The sequence below is a fragment of the Pteronotus mesoamericanus genome, unplaced genomic scaffold, assembly GCF_021234165.1.
Source record: "Pteronotus mesoamericanus isolate MK-2021 breed Mesoamerican mustached bat unplaced genomic scaffold, CSHL_Meso_final scaffold_174, whole genome shotgun sequence".
Classification (NCBI taxonomy): domain Eukaryota; kingdom Metazoa; phylum Chordata; class Mammalia; order Chiroptera; family Mormoopidae; genus Pteronotus; species Pteronotus mesoamericanus.
In genome coordinates, this window is record NW_026555309.1 from 22,399,249 (window position 1) to 22,421,029 (window position 21,781).

Genomic DNA, 21,781 nt, shown 5'->3' on the forward strand with positions numbered 1-21,781 from the left:
GGAAGTGGCCAGCAGGGGGTAGAGTCCACAATACTAGGTCATAGTTTGGGAGCCAAGTTATTTTGGGAGCCAAATGCTTCTCCTGAAGGCTGGTTTATCATATGCGTGAAGAAAAAAGTTTTGAAAAGTGTCGATGCAAACAGCTGACAAGGAAACTTCTTCCTTGGCAAGGAAGTCATAGAGAAATTTTATATTTCTACTTGAAAAAAAACACCATGCCATAATGTGTTTAAATGCATTTTTAAGGTTAATTTCTAAGATGATGTTCCCTTAATGGAAGACATTCTGTATCAGGACAGGATGTAAACATGGCTGGGAACTGACTAAGGTACAGGATGAGAATGTCTGGTAACTAGAAGCAGGTTGGGTATGATATAATGAAGGAACAGGTTGCCATGGAAACAAGCCACTAAATGGAACCCCGCCATCTTGAGAACATGCACAGTATAAAGAGGAGGGAAGGACCTGAGACAGGCTCATTGGCCAGGAGTTCTCAGGAAGGACAGGAGGATGCTGTCTACATTAGCTATCTGGCACTGAAAAGAAAGCTGAAGGCTGTCAAAAGCCACCAAAAAGAATAAAATTCAAAGCATGTTGGGTATTGTGAGTTTGGCCTCATTCATTTGTCATCACTTGTTGGTTCATTCCAAGACACACTGGCTGAGCACCTTCTGAACACCGGGCACTGCGCTGGGCAGAAAGGCTGCAGAGAGGAAAGAGACATCGTTCTAGATCACAAGGAGCTGGCTGTCTCTAACTGCTCTCTGGAGGAGCAAGACCTAGCTAAGACACAGTCCTGGCGTCTGACTCCTGGGAAGCAACCTCCCTTTGCCCTCCAGCTCTGATCCTATTCTAGGGGACCTGCCAGCCTCCCTTCCTGGATGGATGAATAGCATCCTTACCACCCTGCCTCAGATGCCAGCTCCTTCCAAACTTCTTAGTCTTTTTGGCTGCAGCCCTGTGTTGGTGGCATGGCGGGTCCTTCCACTCGCTAGCAGCCTCCAGCGCCCAGACGCCTGAGTGCTCGTTCTGACCTCCTCCCACAGCCTCTCGCTGGGCTTTCTCTGAGCTTGCCTGGAGCATCTAACTCATTTCACCATCGTCCGGGGCCAGCGTGTCTTCTCCACGGGTTCTTGGGCACAGTCCTAGCTTCGGCTGGCATGACTGTTCCTCACTCTGGCTTTTGCAGGTTACCTTCCCTATGGATGGCACAATGACTCAGGAAAAACACTCATATCTCTGACTGTTCCCCAGCCCCTTTCCCCAGCACATCCGCAAACAGAGCTGCCAGCTCCCTCCAGTGGGTCCTGACAACTCCTCCTCCTCCTCTGTCACCTCTGCTGAGCTTCCTGTCGAGGTCCCAGTTATCCTCTCCGTCTCTTGGCACCCTCCCCTCAAAAGTGTCCTTCTGTTATGACTGTGATCTCACCAATCTATTTTTAAATCTCCCATGGCCTTTATAATTTCTTTCATTCTGAATCTTTTTTTTAAGTACAAACTAATTTTCCAGAACAACCAAGTTTTGGGGCATGACATGAATACAGTCATATTCTACCCATCACAAGCATATAGTTTTAATGTTCATAAACTTCATTTGGTTCTTTGGACCATGCAGTAAAAACAGAGATCAAGAAATTGAGGTTCAGAGAGGTTATGTGCCTTTCCCCAGGCCACACGCTGAGAAGTGATGAGAGCCCTCATTTCCTGCCAAGCTCTGGGCTCCCTGCCCAGTCCAGGGGTCCTGTGGCGCGTGCGGCGCTGCCTTTGGGGCTTTGAGTCTTTGCCCGCACCACGCCTCACTCTTATTCTAAGACGCTTCTTTTTTAGTGGAAAGCCAAAGAATCAATAAACAGAAACAGCGACGACTGCTTTCATTCCGCCATTTCCCATTCGATCAAAAGGCATAGTGGTAGAGCCTAGGATCCTACAATTAAGATTTAGGAGGCTCCATTTTTCCTTCATTACCTGCCAAAAAAAGAAAAAGAAATGAAATGAAATGAAAGAAAGTAAAAGCAAACAAACAAAAAACCACAACCAGAAAATCTTTTATTCAGGAACTTCTGAAATGCCCACATGTCCTGCATAGTATCCATGGGAACAGTCCCAAGGAGCCTAGTACTTGTGGACTCCTCTCCCTGAAAGAGCCGAGTCTACATCTTAATGGGCTGCAAACCTCTCTCTCTCAGCAGACTAGGGCAGAGCCAGTGAATATTGATTGGCAGAACTGTGGCCTGTTTAGAGTGGAGAAAGCAGGAAGTCTTATTACTAGAATTCCCAAGACTAGAGAATTATTTACGGTGAGTTGGCCGTAGAATGTAAAGAAACTCAGGGCATTGTAAACCCCCTAAGAACAGAGCACAGACCCTGGGGAGGTGGGAGTGGAGAGCGCAGAACTCTGCGACTGCAGCGAGCCGGGCCGCCCTCAAAGCCCCAGGCCTGAGGTCGCCTGGGACCTGACCCCTGGCCCACCGCCCACCGCTCAGGCATTGAGCCGCCAGGGCAGCACGGCTCTGCGGGGCCCGCAGCCACCGTGCCCGAGTTGGTGACAGGCGTAGCTGGAATCTTGCTGAACAGAACAGGACAGGGACAAACACGGTGTGCGTGGGCGGCTGCGCTGACTGGCGTTCTTTCCAGGGGCCCGCGGTGACTCAGGGAAATGGTGCTGCCTACAAAACTTGTCATTTGCCTATTGCTCACTCCCACCAAGCTCTGCACTGGCTGCTTTGTGTGCACCGGCGCCTCTGAACTAAACAACGAACTTCCGACCACAGCGCTGCCGTCCCCGTTGACCGAGGAGGAGCCTGAGGCTCAGAGTGGTTAAGTCTCTAGTCCACGGCCTCCTGGCTGGAGAATCTAACACCTGTGCCTGTAACCCAGTGTGAAAATGTGCTACCTCTTACCTGTATCTGCCAAATTCTCTGACTTTATCTCACGTGCGCCTCATGATAACCCTGCGCCTACTGGGTGAACGTTACCGCTGCCAGTTGAAGACATGAAGCTAAAAGAGGTTGAGTGAATGGCCCAAGGTCACACAGCTAGAAGGGGACAAAGGACAGAGGAGAACACAGGCCCTTGGACAGGTTTTAGGAGCCTATTCAATGCAAATCTAACTCTAGTCATATCCCATGACCATGAGCCAAGTCACCTCCGCAAGGCTCCCATCCTCCAGGGTTTCAGTGTGCGTGGGTGGCGGGGGGTGGGGGTGGGTGTGGGTGGGGGAGCGGAGTGTACAAGTGACGATGGGGCGTGGCCGGGGCGTGGGGTGGGTGGGGCAGTGTTTGGGTCGACAGCGGTGCTGGCGGTGATCCAGAGGTTTCTGTTAAATTGACAAATGAATTTGACCCGGGAAAAGTGCTACTGTAACAACTCAGAATAGCAAAACTGTTTCCATAACCAGCTCTGGTTCTAAGGGCGGTTTTCCCCGTGGCTATTGCTAAGTCATCATCTCTGACCGTTTCACAGTCCGTCTCTGAAGGGCTTGGCTTTTAAACTCCCAGAAAAGAGCTGAGAGGTGCTGCGGTGGAGACTCTTAAAGTGTGTTACTGTCATTTGGGGACATTTGCTTTTCAACTCCCCTCTCCTTGCCTTCAAATTTTCCAACGACCTGGCCTCCCAAACCCCTCCCTTACATTAGCCAGCTTATTTGAAAATGGTTATGTGTGCCTCTTCTTTTTTTTAAAAAAAGTTTTGTATTGTGGTAAAACCAAGACAACATAAAATTTACCGGTGTAACCATTTTAAAGGAGATTTTCATACATTCAAAGTGTGCAGTTGTCAACACACTAATTTCTGAACATCCTTATCACCCCCTAATGTGGAGGGCGGTGAAGGCTGACGTGAAAAGCCAGGTTAAGTGCTTGGCAAGGCCACGTTCGACCGCTTTTATCTGCAAGGCAGAGCAAGCTGGCAGCTGCCGGCAGCCCGAGCCTGGGGGGCGGGGGGCGGGGGGCGGTGTCGTTGAGAAGGGAGGAGATGCCCGCAGCTTCCGCTGATGAGGACTGCAACCTTTGCAGAAGAAAGTTGTATCATGCAGATGGCCTGGGAACGGAACAATCCCTGCCCACAGCGTTCCCCTAAGTCTGCAAAACTCCCTTGAGCTTTATCTAACCAACCCCTATAAAATAAACGCGGAGACTGTGGTCACTGTCATTGTCTCTCCATCAGAGGACGATGTCCCACCTGGCCCCGCTTTTCTCTAAACTGTCGTGTGCTGTGTCTTTGTGTTGTGTTGTCCTTTCTCAATCCCCTGTCGCTCCCGCTCAGGGACCTCCACTCCGCGGGGCACGGCGCCCCAAAGAAGCCCCTTACCCACCGAACGGTCACTCCCCAAGCCTCCCCCGCCTCGCCCTCGCAGCCGCTGATCGGCCTGTCATCTCTACGGATTCAGCTCTTCTGCCTATTTCCTATAAAGGAAATCACCCAATGTGTAGTTTTTGTGTCTGGCTTCCTTTACTTAGCATGTTTTTCAAGGTCCATCTATGCTGTAGCATGTATCATGATTTTTCATGTGTCACTTCAATATTTTTTACAATCGAATAATGTTCCATTGTATAGATACAGTACATGTGGTTTATGCATTTAATAGCTGATGGACATTTGGGTTGTTTCCACATTTTTGCTATTATAAACCAATGTCACCCCAACAAATTCAATGAAAAAAACAATTTGTGTACACATTTTTGTTTGAACATCTATTGTCTGTTAGTTGGGGTATATACGTAGGAATGAAATTGGTGGGTCACTTGATAATTCTGTTAACTCACTGAGAACCTGCCAAACTGTCCTCCCCGCTGTGCCTGTTCTTGGCCTGGCCTCATGCCGGGCACTGGAGACGCGGAGATGGAGAAGACACGGCCTCCGTGCAGAGGGATTCACAGCCCAGTTAGGGAGACTGGCACGTGGTGGGGCCCTAACAGGAGTGTTTTAACGGTGGCTTTATTTGTTCAAACTCAACCCTTTCAGAGGATTTGTCAAGGGCTGTAACGGGGACAGTTTTATGGGATATTAGAACTCCAAACTTTCCCAGAATGTGCATGACTGAAAATTAGTCAGAACTATGTACTGTGTGCCTTAGAAACTCGGAGGGCAAGTTGTCAAAGTCAAGGATTGCTTTGGAGCTTGGGATAAACATGAGGCCAGGAGAACTATATTTCTTACCATTTATTTATTGCCATGTGACCCCCCTCCATACCATCTTTTTATGCCAAAAGCACAACAAAAGTAAAAAAGGATGCCCAATCTCAAAAGGGAAGGGCTGATTCTATTCTCAAGAGGTTAATTATACCAATTTTTTCTTTATGACTCATCATTGACACGTGTTTAGTCAACAAACTTTTTCTGACTTCTACTATGTGCCAAGTACCGTGTTAGACTCTTATGGTGATACATTTATTTACCCATCAAGGTTGCAATGAGGGATAAAAAGAAAGCAAATGATCTGGGTCTTGGCAATGAGGAGGCGCTATAGAGAAGACAACCCCAGCATGTGCAAAGTAATCACTGTGACAAATGGACGTCGTCTTCCTGGCTGTGGGGCTGACTACAACTGCAATGTGACGCAGGAGTTGCAGGAGCTGGAGAGAACTTCAGAAGGGAGCGCAGAGGAAGAGAGGTGGGTGCAGAAGATGGAGGACAGGTTAGAGATACAGGGGGACCTTTGATAGGCACCCTCTCTCTCTCTGTTCCAAAGCACCTTTTCTCTGCCACCATCCTTACCACAAAGCACTGGGATCCCTAATTTCCTCATCTGTCCAGTCCTAGAGATGTTGAGCTGGCTCTCCATTGGCATAATCCTGAGACCTAGCTCGATGCCTGGCACACATCACCAGAGACACCAAAGCTTCCTGCAGTGAGAGGACTGAGTGCATTGTCTCCTGCTCTGTAGCTCAAGTTGCAGAACAGAGCTGTGGCCCACAAGCCCAGGGGCTGGTTGGTGTTCCAGTCGGCCCTTCCTGTCACTGTCTGGTGTGGCCTTGATCTCTTCCCCATTCTCTCTTCCTCATTTTCCCTACTTGAATGAGAGACCTGCCTGAGCCCCTTTCTGCTGAGGTTTAACAGAGAGAAAATCTCTCTCTCCACAAGTCTGAGGCAATCCCCAATGTTGGGGAGAATGTGGACCAATGGAAACGCTTCCACTCTGTTACCAAGGGCATAGCTTTCTACTTAGGAGAACAATTTGTCAGTAGCAAAGTGAGAGGAGACGGCGCACACCTGAGGACCCACCAGCCCCACTCCTGTCTGCTGAGGGCGTGTGCCTGGAGAAGCTCGCATGGTGCACACAGGAGTCCTGCGCTGCGCACAAATGCTGACAGCAGTGTTGCTCGTGACAACAAGGTGATAGGAACGACCTACGTGCCTATCAACAGGAAAGTGGGTAAATTGATTGTATATGGTTACATGATGAAATATCATATAGCAATAAAATGGATAATGACAGTTAGACCTATCAAAACAAATAGCTCCCAAACACATTGACTACAAAAAAAGCATAAGTCAAAACAATACATACTAAAAAAAAAACAAATTAAAAAACAATACATACTCTATAACATTTTTATATGATTTAACCACAGATAGCACAATGCTCACAGATATGTGCCTGTGTAGCAAAGGTACAAGAGATGTACATGGGGCTAAAACCCCAGTTTCAGGACACTGGTCCCTTGAGGGAGGAAGAGGGAAGGAAAGGGAGAGGAACACAGGGCACTTCAACTGTATTGGTAAAGATTTATTTCTTAAATGGGATAATAGCTGCATAAGTATGATTATGTTAAATTTTTACTTTTTATATGTTTTAATAAATTCACAATATATTTTAATTTTAAAAATTACTCAAGACCTCACAACTAGTAAATAGAAATTTAGAGCCCATACTTTTTACACTTTTTTTTTCCTTCCCAATGCATCTCACAGCCCATCAGAGGGAGGAGGCAATGTAGGTGAATTCAGAGAAGGAATGCTACTCAGTCCACCTGTCCTTTAATCTGTATACCAGAGGCAATCCTGAAAAACATGCTATAAAATAGTAATTGTTTTCCTATTACCTTATGTTATTATTTAGAACTATGTTTCTGCAAAATACTTGCGACAGAACTAATAAAAGCAATAAAGGGGTCCTCTTACTATTTAGAATGACTTTGTTGTTGCAGAATCCTATAGCATTTCATCCTACTAAATCGATCTATCAATTGATAATGAATCTGTATTCTTCATTGAAAGCTCTCTTACACCCAAATGCTCCACAAAATTTGTTTCTGTTTTTGTTGAGAATGCTCACTAACTCCATCTGTATCCATTTAGGAATTTAGCAGGAACTTCTTCACCCCTCCTTTATTTAAAATGAAATGTCCATTGAATGCCCATCAATTGCCAGGTGCTCAGTTACACGCTGGGGGGATAGAAGTGAGCTGGACAGGCCCTGCCCTGCCAGAGCTTCCAGTTTCCGGGAGGAGGCAGAGAGGAAAGCAGGTAAATAATATGCAATGAGACACGGTTCTATGATTGGGTGTGTGCTGGGCCCTGCTATGGAGAAACACAGAAGTGTGATCGACCTCCAACCTTTTGGACCTGGGAAAGCCTCTGAGAGGGCATGATAGTTCAGCTGAATAGTACGAATGGGTGAGAATTGACTTCTAAATTAGAAAGCAATTTAATTACTGTTTTTTCCTCAAGGATTCTGTCATCTAATTGTGGAGTTTCTGTTGTCAACCAAAGAAGAAGAGAAAGGTAATAAAATATTTTAAGGTATTTCTTACTTGAGGAAAAAGAGACCCGTGGTTCTTCATTAGGTGTAGTTCGCTGTCCTTTTTCCTGTGTGTTCAATACAAATTACAACTGAGTGAATGGATTCCTACTACATTTTATCAAATACACCCTGATCTAAATGAGAAGTCAGGGGCCGATATACCTGCAATGAAAGCACAACTGCCCTGAGTTTTACCCGATCCACAATTTATAAACTCCTTCTTGACCTGTTTACCAGGGAGAAGAAATGGAAGCTCAGCTTCTGTGCATACCCAGAAGGATCCTGGTCCAGACCAGGAAGCACGGGGGAGGGGGCATCTTTCAGCCATTCTGGTTCCACTGAATTCTCTTAGATCCCGCGTTCATCAGCGTGATTGGGTGATTTACCTTGGAGTTGCCCTAGGGTTGAGCATCCAATTTGGTTACATGGTATTTGCTGAGGGACCTGATATCCACGAGTTGCTGGAGCAAATGTCATGCAGGAAATTATGCTTTTGAATCAAAACCAACCTCCCAGCATCCCAATTCTACTAGTTAAAAAACTGAGATAACGGGATATAAAATGAATGTCTAAATGTTTATTAATTACAATGAAGATCTAAAGGTTTTATTAATTACAATAGAATGTAAAATCACAGTTTGCTAATTGTAAACAAATATCACCATTTTAGAAAACCTGTAAGCAAAAAAGTGATTTTTAAAAATTCAAAGTAAAGAATCTAGTACAAGCAAAGATAACATTTTGAAGTATCATCAATGAATTTTCACACTGACTTTCCATCACAATAACACTCATTTATATCTTCAATCTTACACAGCAGCAAAGCGAGAAGGACAGAGATTGCTTCTGAAAGGAAACCAAAGAGGCTCAGAGTGATTATTCTTTCAAAAGGATCTTGGGGAGTTGAAATATGGCTGGCCTCTCCATGGCAGACAATGCAACGGCAACAGCGGCATCCTTTCTTCTGACTCTGTTTTTGAACAGAATGAAGGGAACTCGGTGTAATAGTCCCTTTCACAAACAGATGCAAGGCTCAAGCCTAACTCTCAAGAAATGTTATCATCAAAGTAAACACTTACCCTGCTCCTGTAAATGCTGTGAAAAGCATGTTACAGCATTCAGTCGAATTTCTTCCTCTTACTAATCTTGCTTTACATTTTTCGCACAATCTTCCTGGATTACAAGAATAATTTCAATAATCAGGAAATGACAAAAAAGCTGAAATGTTTGGCTCTGTAGCGGTGATAAAGACTCATAACCTTCAATAATGGTGCACAAAGCCACGTTGTTCAAGTCATGGAGTTTACAGAGGAAAACACAGATCATCATCATGCAAAATCATGTAAAAACGTGGGTATGTTAGCACCGGTCCTCTGACAAACAGTGTTCCTAATTAACCCAAACACTTATCCATCATGTTAGCTTTTTGTGTAAGAGCTTTGCAGATTGTGCTGTTCTGAAACATCTAAAAATGTGTCACAGGTTTTAGAAATTTAGAGTCTGGTGAGATTGTAAAACAGAAAACATGTAGGTTTCATGAAGTCAGTGGAAATCATGTTACAGAGACGCTTAAATCACAGCAAAGCCACTGTCAAATAGGTATCTGGTGTAGTAGGACCAGAAAACAACTAAAAACAAAAGAAGAAACTTCGCTAGGATGATGGTAATAGGTACATCAAAAAAGGAAGTTCTGAGTGTCAAAACACTAAGAGAAACCTGATGAAGCCCAAAAATATTTATTCAAAAATGGCCGTATCTATAATGTTATTCCAAAACTTAAGTGTGAAATAAAGTACATCAAACACCATCAAACAATTTTCCTAAAAAAAATTATATCCCCAAAAGGCACATGACTCATTGTTTTCATTCACTCTAAGTTCTAGAATATAACTGCCTTTATAATACAAAGATTGACTTTTCCAGATAAAGTCTTAATTAATTGATAAATTTTGACCATGAGATTGTACTCCCTGTTTTAAATAGTGCAATTTTCCTCAGTAACAGGTCTACTGTGTTACCAGTCTACTGTTTCTTGCTTGCATTTGATTCTCCACAGCTCTGTTGACTGTTTCCTAACATCTCAGAGAATAAATCTCTAGCCCAAGGCCTCCTTCAATCTGGAGACTCATCTAAGTGTTATGCATCAAGAAGTATTTTATCAGTCTTCCCTTGGCAAAATTGTCCTTGAGTCGTATATCACTTTGAAGCCTTTAACCTTCACCATGGACTCTTCAAATGATTATGAAGAGAGATGCTAACTTTATATATTGTCACGCAGGAATACTTTCTCCATCCAGTCCACCGTCTCTTACCAACAGCACCCAGGCCAGGGGTAGGTCTGTTTCCTGGTCCCAGCTGTGGAGCCTTTTGTTTCCCCTCTATTGCAGTATGACAACTTCTCCCTTATACGGTTCACGCTTCACAGGGGTAGGTGTGCAAGTCTGAAAAAGAACATTTCATGTTTCTCTTGTCATTTGTTTATTGACTCACTGAATTCAAAGCTAAGTGCAGCTCCCTTAATAAATTGTTAGAGCAAAAGAGAATCTCGTGAACTTACAATGTGCCTCCCAACCCCTGCCTTTTTTACAGAAGTTCCCGGCAACCTCAGGGACCTGTGTTGCCAGGGAACACTTTCTAATGATCATCTTCCATTGCAGCTTTTACGGGGGCCTGTGCCTTATCCTCATTCTCCCTAAGTCCTATTAAAATCTTTTCCTTTTGAACATTCTAGACATCTGTATTCCTGAAGTGCTTTGTCAGACCTCTGCAAAGATTCATGTCATTCTGGTTCAGATTCTAGCAATTTTTGTGGGGGTTTTCCCCTCATTTTCTTGATTGTTCTTGTGCATAACAGGCCTGCCACAGAAGCTCACATCTTCATTGACCAGCGGAGCCGCAGAACCCTGGGCGGGTCTCAGCTAGAATTAACTTACTGCATGAGGAGAGTTGAAATCTGGACTTTACAAACAAAGGGATTCGTGAGCAGCAACTAAACCAAACTGTAAACATGCACACAAATTCATTGACAAGTCAAAAAGTAGCAAATCACTGTGGTCAAGGGTGTGGGCTCTGGAACCAGATTGCCTGGGCACATTACTCAATGCTGGGTTTCAGTTCTCCTAACTGTCAACGGGGGATAATAACAGCACCTGCTTCATAGGGTGGTTGTGAAGAATAAATGTTGAGAGAATTAAATGTAAATAAGGCAGTTAGAATAATGCCTACCACATAATAGTTTCTTTATGAGGAAATGCACATATGTACGTGTGTGTAACACATACACACACAGACAAATTGTAACAACTTACCATAGGTCTTATTTTGACCACCCAAACTAATATATGGTAGTGATCAACATGTGAGCTTTGGACCAAGACAGACCTAAGTTTGAATTCTAGCCTTGCCATTTACTAGGTATAGGAAACTGATGAGCTAAAACACCCCTCTGAGCCTGTTCACCCATCTCTGAAATGGAGGGACAAAAACTGCTCTCGCAGATGCATGAGATTTCTCAGGTACAAAGCACTTCCTTCACTCATTCAAAAGATATTTATGGAGCATATACAGCTGCAGGCACAGAGGACAAAGCAAAGAAAAAGACCCGCGAGCACTCAACTGAGGGGAGATCCCCTGCCTTCCAGCCAGCAGGTGAGCCGCCGCCCCTTCCTGTGTCTGGTCGGATGCTTTGCGGGTCTTCCGTTTTGGCTCACTATCGACTCAGTCCTTTCTTCACCCTAGATCCTGCCATCACCTTGAAGAGTATTGACAAGGGGAAATGAAGGGCCAGCCTTCCATTCCTCTTCCCCGGCCCCTGGGCGTTGTGGTACCCGGAGCCGGTCCACCCCCGAAACTTTCGGTTCATTTACTACCCGTCTCTTTGACCACATCCTCCCTTTTAGGTCTTCAGTCCCTGTGTTTTTTCCTCTCCTGGTTTACTTTTCAAGCCAGACTGGATGATGTGTCATTAAACCTAGGGGGACTATGTAATTTATCATCTAAATTGGAACACTTGGAAGAGTATAAAGGATACCGAATGTAATTAACAGGAGTGATCCAGGACTGACCAAACAAACCAGGATTTAGTTTCACCTTCCCTCAACCCCTCATCTTGCTCACAATCTCAGGGTCTTGCCTTTCTCTCTTTTCTTTTTGTTATTTGTACTCAGCAAAATCCCATGGCATATTTCAGTTCAATCGACAGCGGTTTCTGCAGCCACTTTCTCCCTGGAGGGAGCAATGTAAGTGGGCAGGACTCTGTGTCACCTGCCTTCCTGCTACGTGTCCCTCCTCAGCTCCCACTTCCTCTCCCTTTGGCCCAAGGGTCCTTTGAAACTTTACTGTGTGGTTCTCAGCTGCCACTTTTTTGTCTTGCTCTGGGTGTCTTTAGGAACAGACGGCTGACACCAATGATTTAGGCAGGACCATCAAGTCCGGGGCCCCATCCTCCTCATTCAAGGGTGAGCTTGCTCCAGAAGCTGGCCAGTCCCACGCAAGCTCCTTCCCTGAACCCCGCTGCAGGCCCAGGGTGGTACTGACTCTAACCAGGCAGATCGGCGTCCTCCCTGGGTCTTTCTGCCCACCCTTCCTTTCGCCTGCGTCTCTCCGATTTATCTTCTGTAACTCAGCCCAGGCGGCTGTCGGCCCTGGGAGCTTTAGCACACCCCCCCTACCCCCCCGCCAGAGCCACCATCCCGCTCAGCGCAGTTCCTGCAACCATCTGCCTCCGTGTCCGTCTCCGCAGGAGGCTCAGGGCCAGTGTGCTGCTCTGTTTCTCCAAAACAAGTACGCAGTAAACAGTTGGTCGATTCCTACCAACCTGTCGGCAGGGAGGCGATCCCCCTCTGAGCTTTCTCTCCCCGTTGGGTGGGTTGTCCTGGCTGGCGCTGACTCGGTTTCCCCGCACTTCTTAGTTGTACTTCCCCATTTAGCTGTTCTCCAGGCCTCCCTCTCCCTTGGGCTGGCTGCCCGCTCTGGGCAGGCCTCAGCCACCCGGGCCTCCTTCTGACCGCCCAGTCTCTGAACTAGCAAAACCGCTGGGCACCTCTTAGGCTGGCTGGTGGCTCTGGTCATGCGACCAGCCAATGTCTCTGACCCGCCTGGCCAGGTCTCATCTGCACACAATTTCCTCCTAATCAGCCTGAGGCTCTAGGAGGGCAGGGCCTGGTTTCCTGCCAGAACGGCCAGGGGACATTCACTGCTGCTGGCACCGCCACCTCAAAAACAAACCAACCCTCTTTGAGGAGTCTTGCTGTTCCACATGTCACAATCTTCCCCTTTGATAGAAAAGCTGACAGGAATCAAAGACCATTTAAGTTCTGGTCTCAAGCTGCCCGGTATTTTTAACCTTCTAACATTTCCCTATCCTTAGAGGTGGGTTGCATAAGCTCTTCAATGCTAGGCTTGTGCCTTGTTCACCTCCACGCTGCCATTCCCCCGACGTCACACGCTGTGCATGTTTTAGATCCTCCATAGGTGTTCACTGTGACAAAATGGAGAGGCGGTGGCACTGGTGCTGCAGAATCTTCCCCGTCACTGCATTATTCTGAAGTTCAGGTGCACGTTTGTTTTCTAAGTAGGCTTAACCGACCGCTCTGAAGTGGTCTTGCCAGTTCTCTCTAGTGACGTTGACAAATCTCCATCTGAAGTGTGAGATGCCAGGCCTTGACACGCGTGCCCGCATCTGGTGGGACCAGTGTTTAGTACCAGTTGGTTATCCTAGTGGTTGGGGCCAAAATAAAGTGGGCTTCTTTCCCTGGTGTCCCAGCTGACCGCAGTGGTCACGGGGACGCCACCCCCAGTCTCCCAGCTCCATGTTTATCTAATGCTTGGAGGACATTTGTGCAGCATGAAACACACAGAAAGACCAGGGCGAAGCACCAGAGGGTCTGCAGTGAACAAGGCTCTGATGCCGTGCTGCCCACAGAGGCCAAGATGCTAAAATATCAGTAAAGACAATAGAACTGCCAAATATCAAACGGCAGACACTGGCCAACACTAAACAGCCCAAAGGACAGTGGCTCCCTGAGAATGAACCCAAGCCTGCCTGGTGAGCCTAGAGGCACCCAGCACACCGGACGGACCTCTGCAGGGACGGCGAAGAGCTAGACGTGAGTAACCCCTGGGTCCAATAGAGGCGATCTATACAGTGAAAATGCACATTTTTGCTAATGCTTTACGACGCATCAAATGTTTTTATTTAATCTTCAAAACACCCTGTGAGGCCCTGACCTGGGAGCTCTGTTGATTGGAGCGTCGTTCTGTACACAAAAATGGTGTGGCTTTGATTCCCAGTCAGGGCACATATCTAGGCTGCAGGTTTGATCCTAAGTTGGGGTTCATATGGGAGACAACCAATCAGTGTTTCTCTCTCTTTCTCTCTTCCTCTCTCTTTAAAATCAATAATGTATCCTCGGGTGAGGATAAAAAAGTACTCTGTGAGCTACTTCTAAAGGACAACGTGACAAAGCTCCGTCATTTCAGGGCTGGTCCCTTTGGTAACTCTCAGTCTGAGGGTAACTGAACCTTACGTGCAGGTGGGGAGCCTCCAGGGGAGAAATCCTGAATAAAAACGTCACACCTTTATTCATGTGCACCTCTGCTTCTCAGAGCACCCTGACTAACCACATTGCCAAAGGCCCCCTGAGTCCTTGAATCTTCCTGGGAAACCCTGACCTGGCCCATCAGGAAACCCGGAATAGGTGCCAGTCTATAAGGGAAAATGCAACCATCCAATAAGGATTCTTTCTTTAAAAATTTGTGTTCGCTTGGAAACAGTCATGTCAATTCTGACGTCCCAGGAATGTAGTGAATTGAGTCTCTGGGACAACGATCAGCATCATCCAGGGGTGGCCGACAGTCCAGCCCAGGGCAACAGTCGCTCAGGCACAACTCACCTCGTCCCGCTGCTTGATCCTTTTGTAAATATATTCAGCAAACGGCTTGCGAGGAATGTACTTCCCGTCTCCCGCTGCCACATTGAAAGCTCCAGCTTCGTATACAACTTTGCCTCTGGAAATAGTCACGAGGGGCACTCCATGGCAGACCATGCCCTCGAAGATGTTGAAGTTAACGGCCTGGTGGTGAGTTTTGGCCGAGATAGTCCTGTTTGTAAAAACAAAGAAGCCCCAGGTCATCGCCAGCTCATCGCCAGCTCATCTGACAAATATAAAATACTAAAAGAATGACCTAGAAGAAAATTTAGCAACTCTATTAGGGCACAGCTTCATCACGGGAACAGGAGACCTTCAGAATAGAACATAGCATTAACATTTCATTACACAGTAATTACATCTTCTGAGGGAAAAACCCAGTCACTCATTCTCTATGGTGATTGATGAGGATGGGGCAGGTGGAGGGAAGGCATCGTCTCTCACGTTTAAATTTTAAAATCAGTATTTATGTGTTTAAAGAACAAAATATTAATTATAAAAGATTTCCAACACTGACGGGTCTGATGACCCATTACCCAGCTCTGACCAATACTCAGCTCTGTAGAATTTTAACTTTTCATGGATGCCTGAGACTTCCTCCGTGCCTCTCCCCAAATACCCTTCCTGTTCCTCCCTTCACAGAGCCTAGTCATCGCACTGAATTTGGTATTTATCAAGGAGAAATTATATCTGGAATTTCTTTCCCTTTTCTGAGGCAAAACTGGAAATTTGAGGGTGATAAAGATAACAAAATACGTTAAAGTAATGTATGGAATGCATTTGCGTATTCATCATCATTCTCAGTAGTGTATTAATACAGTTCTCCCCCTCATCCATCGTTTCCATTACCTACAATCCACTGCAGTCTAAGAATGTTAAATGAAAAATTCCAGGAATAAACAATTTTTGAGTCTTAAATTCTGTGCCATTCTGAGTAGCGAGATGAAATCTCGTGCCACCCTGCTATGTCCTTCCCAGGACGGGAACCCTCCCTGTGTCCAGCGTGTCCATGCTGGACACACGACCTGCCCATTAGTCATTTAGTAACCGTCTCTGTTCTCAGATTGACTGTCACGGTACCACTGAGCTTGTGTTCAAAGAACCCTTACTTTACTTAACGAATTGTAAGCATAGCAATGTTGATGACTCAGCTACGCTGAGGAGAGAGTGTTTCCCTTAGGTGAAAAGGAGAAACAAAGGATATATAAGATTCAGTACTATCCACAGTTCCGGGCATCCGCTGCGGGTCTTGGAATGTATCCTCCGCAGATAAGGGGTCACTATTGGACTTTTGATTGTACACAGTACAACTGATGACTTCCAGGAAGGATATCTGGGGATATTTGGAAATGTTGGGTGTCTCCCTACTGGAAAATTGAGTGTGTTGTGGGTGGGGGGGCTGGGGGAAGAGGCGAGAGGTCTGACAGCAGTGAATAATATGAGCATAATCTGAATTCTGGTAGAAGTTTCTACAATCCCTCTCAGGCATGGATTGAAGGTAAGTACTTAGCTAAAAACCCCAAGGCTATGTCAAGGGAAGGGCAGACAAAAGCCTGCCCACCCCGGGCCTACCGTGGGAGGGTGGGCCGGGAGGTGTGCAGCTTCTGGGTGCTGCAGGCCTAGGAATGAGGGAGGCCATGCTGACGTGGCCCTTTGGCTCCCGAACCCCACACCCAGCCGCCTACTTGCTTTCCATGCCTGACACGTCCAAACAGAATTCTCGATCTTTCTGTGCCTCCCACCACCCGACCACTCAAGTTTGCTTCTCCCTTAAGTTTCTCATTTCAGTAAATGACACCAGCACCTACCGTTCCTCACCCCTGAAATCATCATCAAGCCTGTTGGTTCTACCTCCAAAAAAAATAAATCCTGAACCTGCCCACCTGTCGCCTCTCCAAGGCTCCACGCCACCACCATCTCACCCCTGGAGGAGCCACAACCCCTCTTTCTGGCCCCACTGATACCACACCTACCCCTCTACCTCTTCCCTGCTCTTCATAAAGCTGCTCAAATGATCATTTTAAAATTACAATCCTATCATGTCACCTTCCTGCTTAAAACCCTCAATGGCTCCAATTGGTTGTTGTTCAAGACCCAAATAACTGTTAAAACACACACACACACACACACACACACACATGCACGCATGCACACATGCAGATGAAAATAACAAAAGGTAATCTGCTCCCAGTGAGAAATATCACCATGGAAAAGAAAAAAAGGAGCTGCCTGTATGTTAGGTAGATACTTTATAACATCTTATTTCATCTTTATAACACCACTTCAAGGTATGCGTACTTTCTACACTTTACAGGTACACAAATTGAGATTCCGAGACGTGAAGTAACTTGTCAAAAGACATATGACTACATAGTTTGGTAAAATTGGGTTTTTAAAATATTTCTTAAATTAACATTAACTTTTAAATCTATTCTGTATCACTATAGCTTTTTCTTTTCAAGAATGTCATATAAATGGACTCATACAGTATGAGTCCTTCTGAGACTGACTTTTTTTTACTCAGCATAGTTATTTTGAGGTTTACCCTAGTGGTTGTGTGTATTAATAGTTCATTCCTTTTCCACTGCCGAGTAGTATTCCAATGTATAATGCATCATAGAGTATCCATTCGCCCATTGAAGGGCATGTGGGTTGTTTCCAGTTTTTGACGGTTATGAATAGAGCTGTGATAAGCATTCATGTCCATGTTCTGTGTGTTCACTTCTGTAGTGTAAGTACCCAGGACTGAAGGCACTGGGTCACGTGGCTGGTGTACACTGAGACAAAAACAACTGTCTGTGGCCTTAAGAACCAACTTACTGATATAAAGAAAAGTTTACAAGATGGTAATGAATAGGAGGTAGGCACAAATATAACAACAATAATTTAAACACTAAGAAGGAGAGAAGGGTCTGCGCAAATAGTAAGTTACATCACTAAAGTAGGAAAAGTGAATAAAAAATATGAAAGGTTGCTGAGTGCAGAATGAGTTATGAGTTGGTGATGGAAGAAGCAGGCTCAAAGAAAATCTAGGAGGCAATAGAGAGCAGCTTCAGACCTTCGGGATAATGTGCCTTTTTCCTGAAGGTTACAATCTCTCTGCAACAGTGTTTCTGTGGTCTGGGCCGTGGCTTTCCCATGTATGATAGTCCACTGATGGCAGGGACTCCTGGGCTTGCACTGTGGAATGTCACATATACTTGTCTGCACTGATACATGCAGAACGCACAGAAGTTGGTGCTGAAGTAGTTACTGACGTACAAGAATGAGAGGTGAAAACCCTAAATCACAAAACCTTATTTTTCCCAATGGGAAGCTGAGTTACGAACACTCTTAGAAAAATGATCTAATAGAAGAAATAAGTTCTGTATGCAAAAACTGTCATTACGATACTGCATAAACTACTGAGAAACTGAAGCCTAACGATTTTCCAATAATTATTCAGTGGAATACTGGGCATCTATGAATGACTAGAATTAAGAATATGCTGGAGAGGCAAAGAAAGCAAGAATTACATAATATTAAATGTAAAAGTTATGGAAAGTATGTACACTATACCTACAAGGAAAACACATATGCATTGTGGACAAATACAGAAGGAACTATATAAAGAAACGTGTTTTCGCGGGCTAGGAAAAAACAAGTATACAAAAAGAAATATCAAAGCAAATGATCTGGGACAACAAAGTATCACATCCGATTTCTCTGCCTCAGGGGAACAAAGGTCACCCATTGCCTTGATACTCTCAGCTCTTCTGAGCGAGCGAGAGAGAGAGAGAGAGAGAGAGAGAGAGAGAGAGAGAGAGAAAGAGAGAGAGTGAGAAGGCAATCAGACAACATCTAAGTGATCCTTTATAATAAGGCATTATGTAAATGAGGCCAAATTAACACAAAATGTAAATTATAGGCATTATCACCAATGGCGTTAAAACAAGTGTGTCTATTTTGCACCAGAGGGTGTCTGACACGGAGCTGGCCCTCCCCCAGCCCTCCCCTGCCAGCCACGGCTGCTGCGGTTCCCCAGCTCCTCAGCTTCCACGCTTTGTTTCACCCTGAACGCACTTCTCGTTGTCCCCTTCCTAGTGCTCTACTCAAGAATCCTCGTCTCATGTTAACTGTATCTCAATAAAGTTGGAAAAATGAAAAGGAAAAAGAAAATGCCTGGTACCAAGGAGCTGACCTTGAAGACCCAGAGCAAAACTGAGCGTCTTTGCCCCGCTGATCAATCTGACCTGAATCCGCTGCAGTGATCTCTTGCTAAGTTCTCCCCCTACTCGGTGTGCACTTTAAGAAAGAGACCACGTGGGCACTGCAACAAAGGGGAGCGTGTCTCCCAGGAAGCGCCCTGGCGGGAACTTAGGGAACTGGCCTCCGAAGACAAACCCAGCAAGCTGGAAAAAAATGATTACCTCCAAACAGTTGAACATTTATTTTTGAGAAGGATTGTATTTGCTCCCTATGCTACCTATAGCAAAACTAAAGCAAATGGGGAGAAATGATAAAGAAACCAATCTTACTTCGATATATTATAGTCTTCAAAAAATCAGTAATGAAAGAACTGTATACCAGATGTTTGTTTTACATTTCAGAATACATAAAACCCACCTATCTAAAAAGAAAAAAAAAAGAGATCTTGTTGTTTTATGCCCAGCACACAGTAGGTGCTTAATAAATATTTATGAAATGAGCATAAAAAGAGTCACACAATTTTCTTCCTGTTGGCTTAATCTCTTGCCTCGTCTGTCCTCTGGGACTGACCGTGTTTTGGAAGCAGAGCCCTGAATTAAATGGAACAAGCATCCAGTCCCAGAGTTCTGCTGTGCACCTAACACCTCTGACAAGCTGTGCAAGTTCATTAGTGTATAATATGTAAGTAAGCGTGCTACAACTACTGATCTTAGTTGTATCTTATCAAACTATAGGAAACATTTGTTCATCAATACCTAGCCGCACTTAGAAATACTAAGATTATCAGCACTAATAAGCATGCAGCTAAGTACTGTTCCCCCATATCCCAGGTGGCGATGCTGAAGGGGACCCATGAGACAGCCTGCTCAAGGGTCACACGGTCTGATACGGAATCAATCAAAAGCTCAGACTCTCTTTTATTTTTTGAGAATACTAATGCATTTGTAACCATGCCATAGGAAGGTTAAAAAAATTTGTGCTACATTTTCACTATTTAATTGTTTTAAACAAACATAGAATGCAATATCATCATAAGATTTATAAAATCATTATGCAATGTAGTTAAAAATCTATTTATTACTAGTGCAGTATGGGAGATGTAGTCCATTCATGGAACGAACACAAGTTCAAAGTCGCATCATTGTCTTTGTAAGAACCCTGGTTGTTCCTCTTAAACACGTTTCCTCCAAGGCGAGGCCTTCTGTCCCAGGGCAGAAGCCAGAAACGTGCCTTCCCAGCCTCCTTTGCCACTGGAACCCAATCATGTGACGTGGCCACTTCCAAAGTGCCCTAGCACTAAACATGGCTTGGCAGGCTAGTGACTCCAGAAGCAGGTGCCACGGGAATCCACGCGGGTGAGGGTGGGGATGGATAAAGCCTGTTTTCAGGACCTCCTGGGATGGAGGTTTAGCAGACAGTGGGGTGCGGACCCTGCCTCAGTGAAGGGGTCCTGGTGACTGTGCCCAGGGGTGGCCTGGGGCTCAGCGGGGCCCTGTGAGGCCTGAGGCTTTGCTCCTGGAGGAGCAGCCTCTCAGCCGATCCCCTGTACCTCCTGGAGATTCTCTGGGTTATCGGGTATCCTTTAATACACCCCAGCCCGCTTTTATTAAACTACCCAGTGTGGACGTCACTCGGTTGTAGCTAAGAGCCCTGCCTAATATATCTTTTGTTTTTAATACTTGCACTGTATCTCTGGAACCTTTTTAAAAACCTCCTTTTGTGATAACCTCAAAAATATAAATCTGAAGCTTTTCCCAGGCATGAAGCCTGAGCCCAATGGCCATCCAAGCCTTGTTCCCACGCCAAGCCCTGGGCAGAGGTGGGCGTGAAGCCCCGTTTGAGACTTGGGCCACTGTCACACAGCACACAGGAGCAGACCCACCCTCCACAGAGCTTTACGGAAAATCACAAAACATCCTCCAGATTTTCATAAGTTGCCCAAAGGGGCTCCCTCTGTTGCAGCACAGGTCCGGTGTGAAAGCAAAGTCAGATTCACATAACCTCCTCTGTGGGGCTGGCAGCTTCTGGCAGCGCTTTGAACGCTGGCCGGCTGGCTCGGGAGGCAGCAGAACACACACGCCTGGCCCTGACAGAAAGGGAGGTTCGGTGAACGGACCAGCACCTGTTGTCGTCGTCGTAAGGTTCAGCAACCCAGTCAGGTAAATTGGAGCAGGAGTCATAGATTTTGCACTTGTATTATAGCTCTTAAATGGGCCACGCACAAGACCGCATCTTGAGATGCGCAGCGTAGCAGGTGCTGCAGCTTTGGCCCTTGGCATCGCTTCTCCCTTCTTCTCGTGTCAGCACCCCACATTTTCTTTACGAAACTTCCCTCCCCCATTGGGGGTCATCTGGCAAGACTGTTACGCATGTGCCCTGTTCTTCCCTAAACAAGAGATGCGAGATTGCGTTCTGTTTCCTGAGCATTTGAATCTTTGGCAGAGTGACTAAAAAAACTAAAAGTGATCAGAGGGTGTGTCCCTGCACACGGAGCGGCCGTTGCTGCGGGCTGCCCAGGGCTCTCCTGGCCGCTGCCCTTGGGGGGCCTGGGGCACTCACCGCTCCCTCCGTCCCTGAGATCCCCAAGGCCTTTGTAGAGTGTGTTTTTGCTTAAGTGGGAACAAGTTGGTCCCTAAAGTTTGTAGCCGAAGACCCCTGAAAGTGATCTTGTCCTTTGAAGAGTAGTAACTCCCATGGATGTCTCTGAGGCAGAGTTTGAAAGGTCTGACTCAAAAAATAAAACAAAAGAAAAACACAACCTAAAAGCTATTTTCAAGCAAATCTGTCTGCAGAACAGACGCAAATGTGGGGCGATGCTCTGATTCCATTTGTAAGCAAAACCAGAGTGCTGTGAGATTCATTATCAAATATTTTTCGAATGTAACAAAATGCAAGTGAGCTCTGTAGAGTAGCATTTACG

General features: G+C 45.7%; 1 protein-coding gene across 1 annotated transcript in view; it reads right to left on the minus strand.

Annotated features, from left to right (window-relative positions):
• Positions 1-9,993: 9,993 nt before the first annotated feature.
• Positions 9,994-21,781, minus strand: part of DPYS (dihydropyrimidinase) — a 68,466-nt gene continuing 56,678 nt past the window's right edge. Inside the window, exons 8-9 of the mRNA XM_054590378.1 lie at positions 14,638-14,845; positions 9,994-10,185 (exon numbers count right to left, since the gene is read on the minus strand). Of these exons, the coding sequence (XP_054446353.1) occupies positions 10,123-10,185; positions 14,638-14,845 (271 nt within the window). The 3' untranslated portion in view covers positions 9,994-10,122. The remainder of the gene's footprint in view (positions 10,186-14,637; positions 14,846-21,781) is intronic.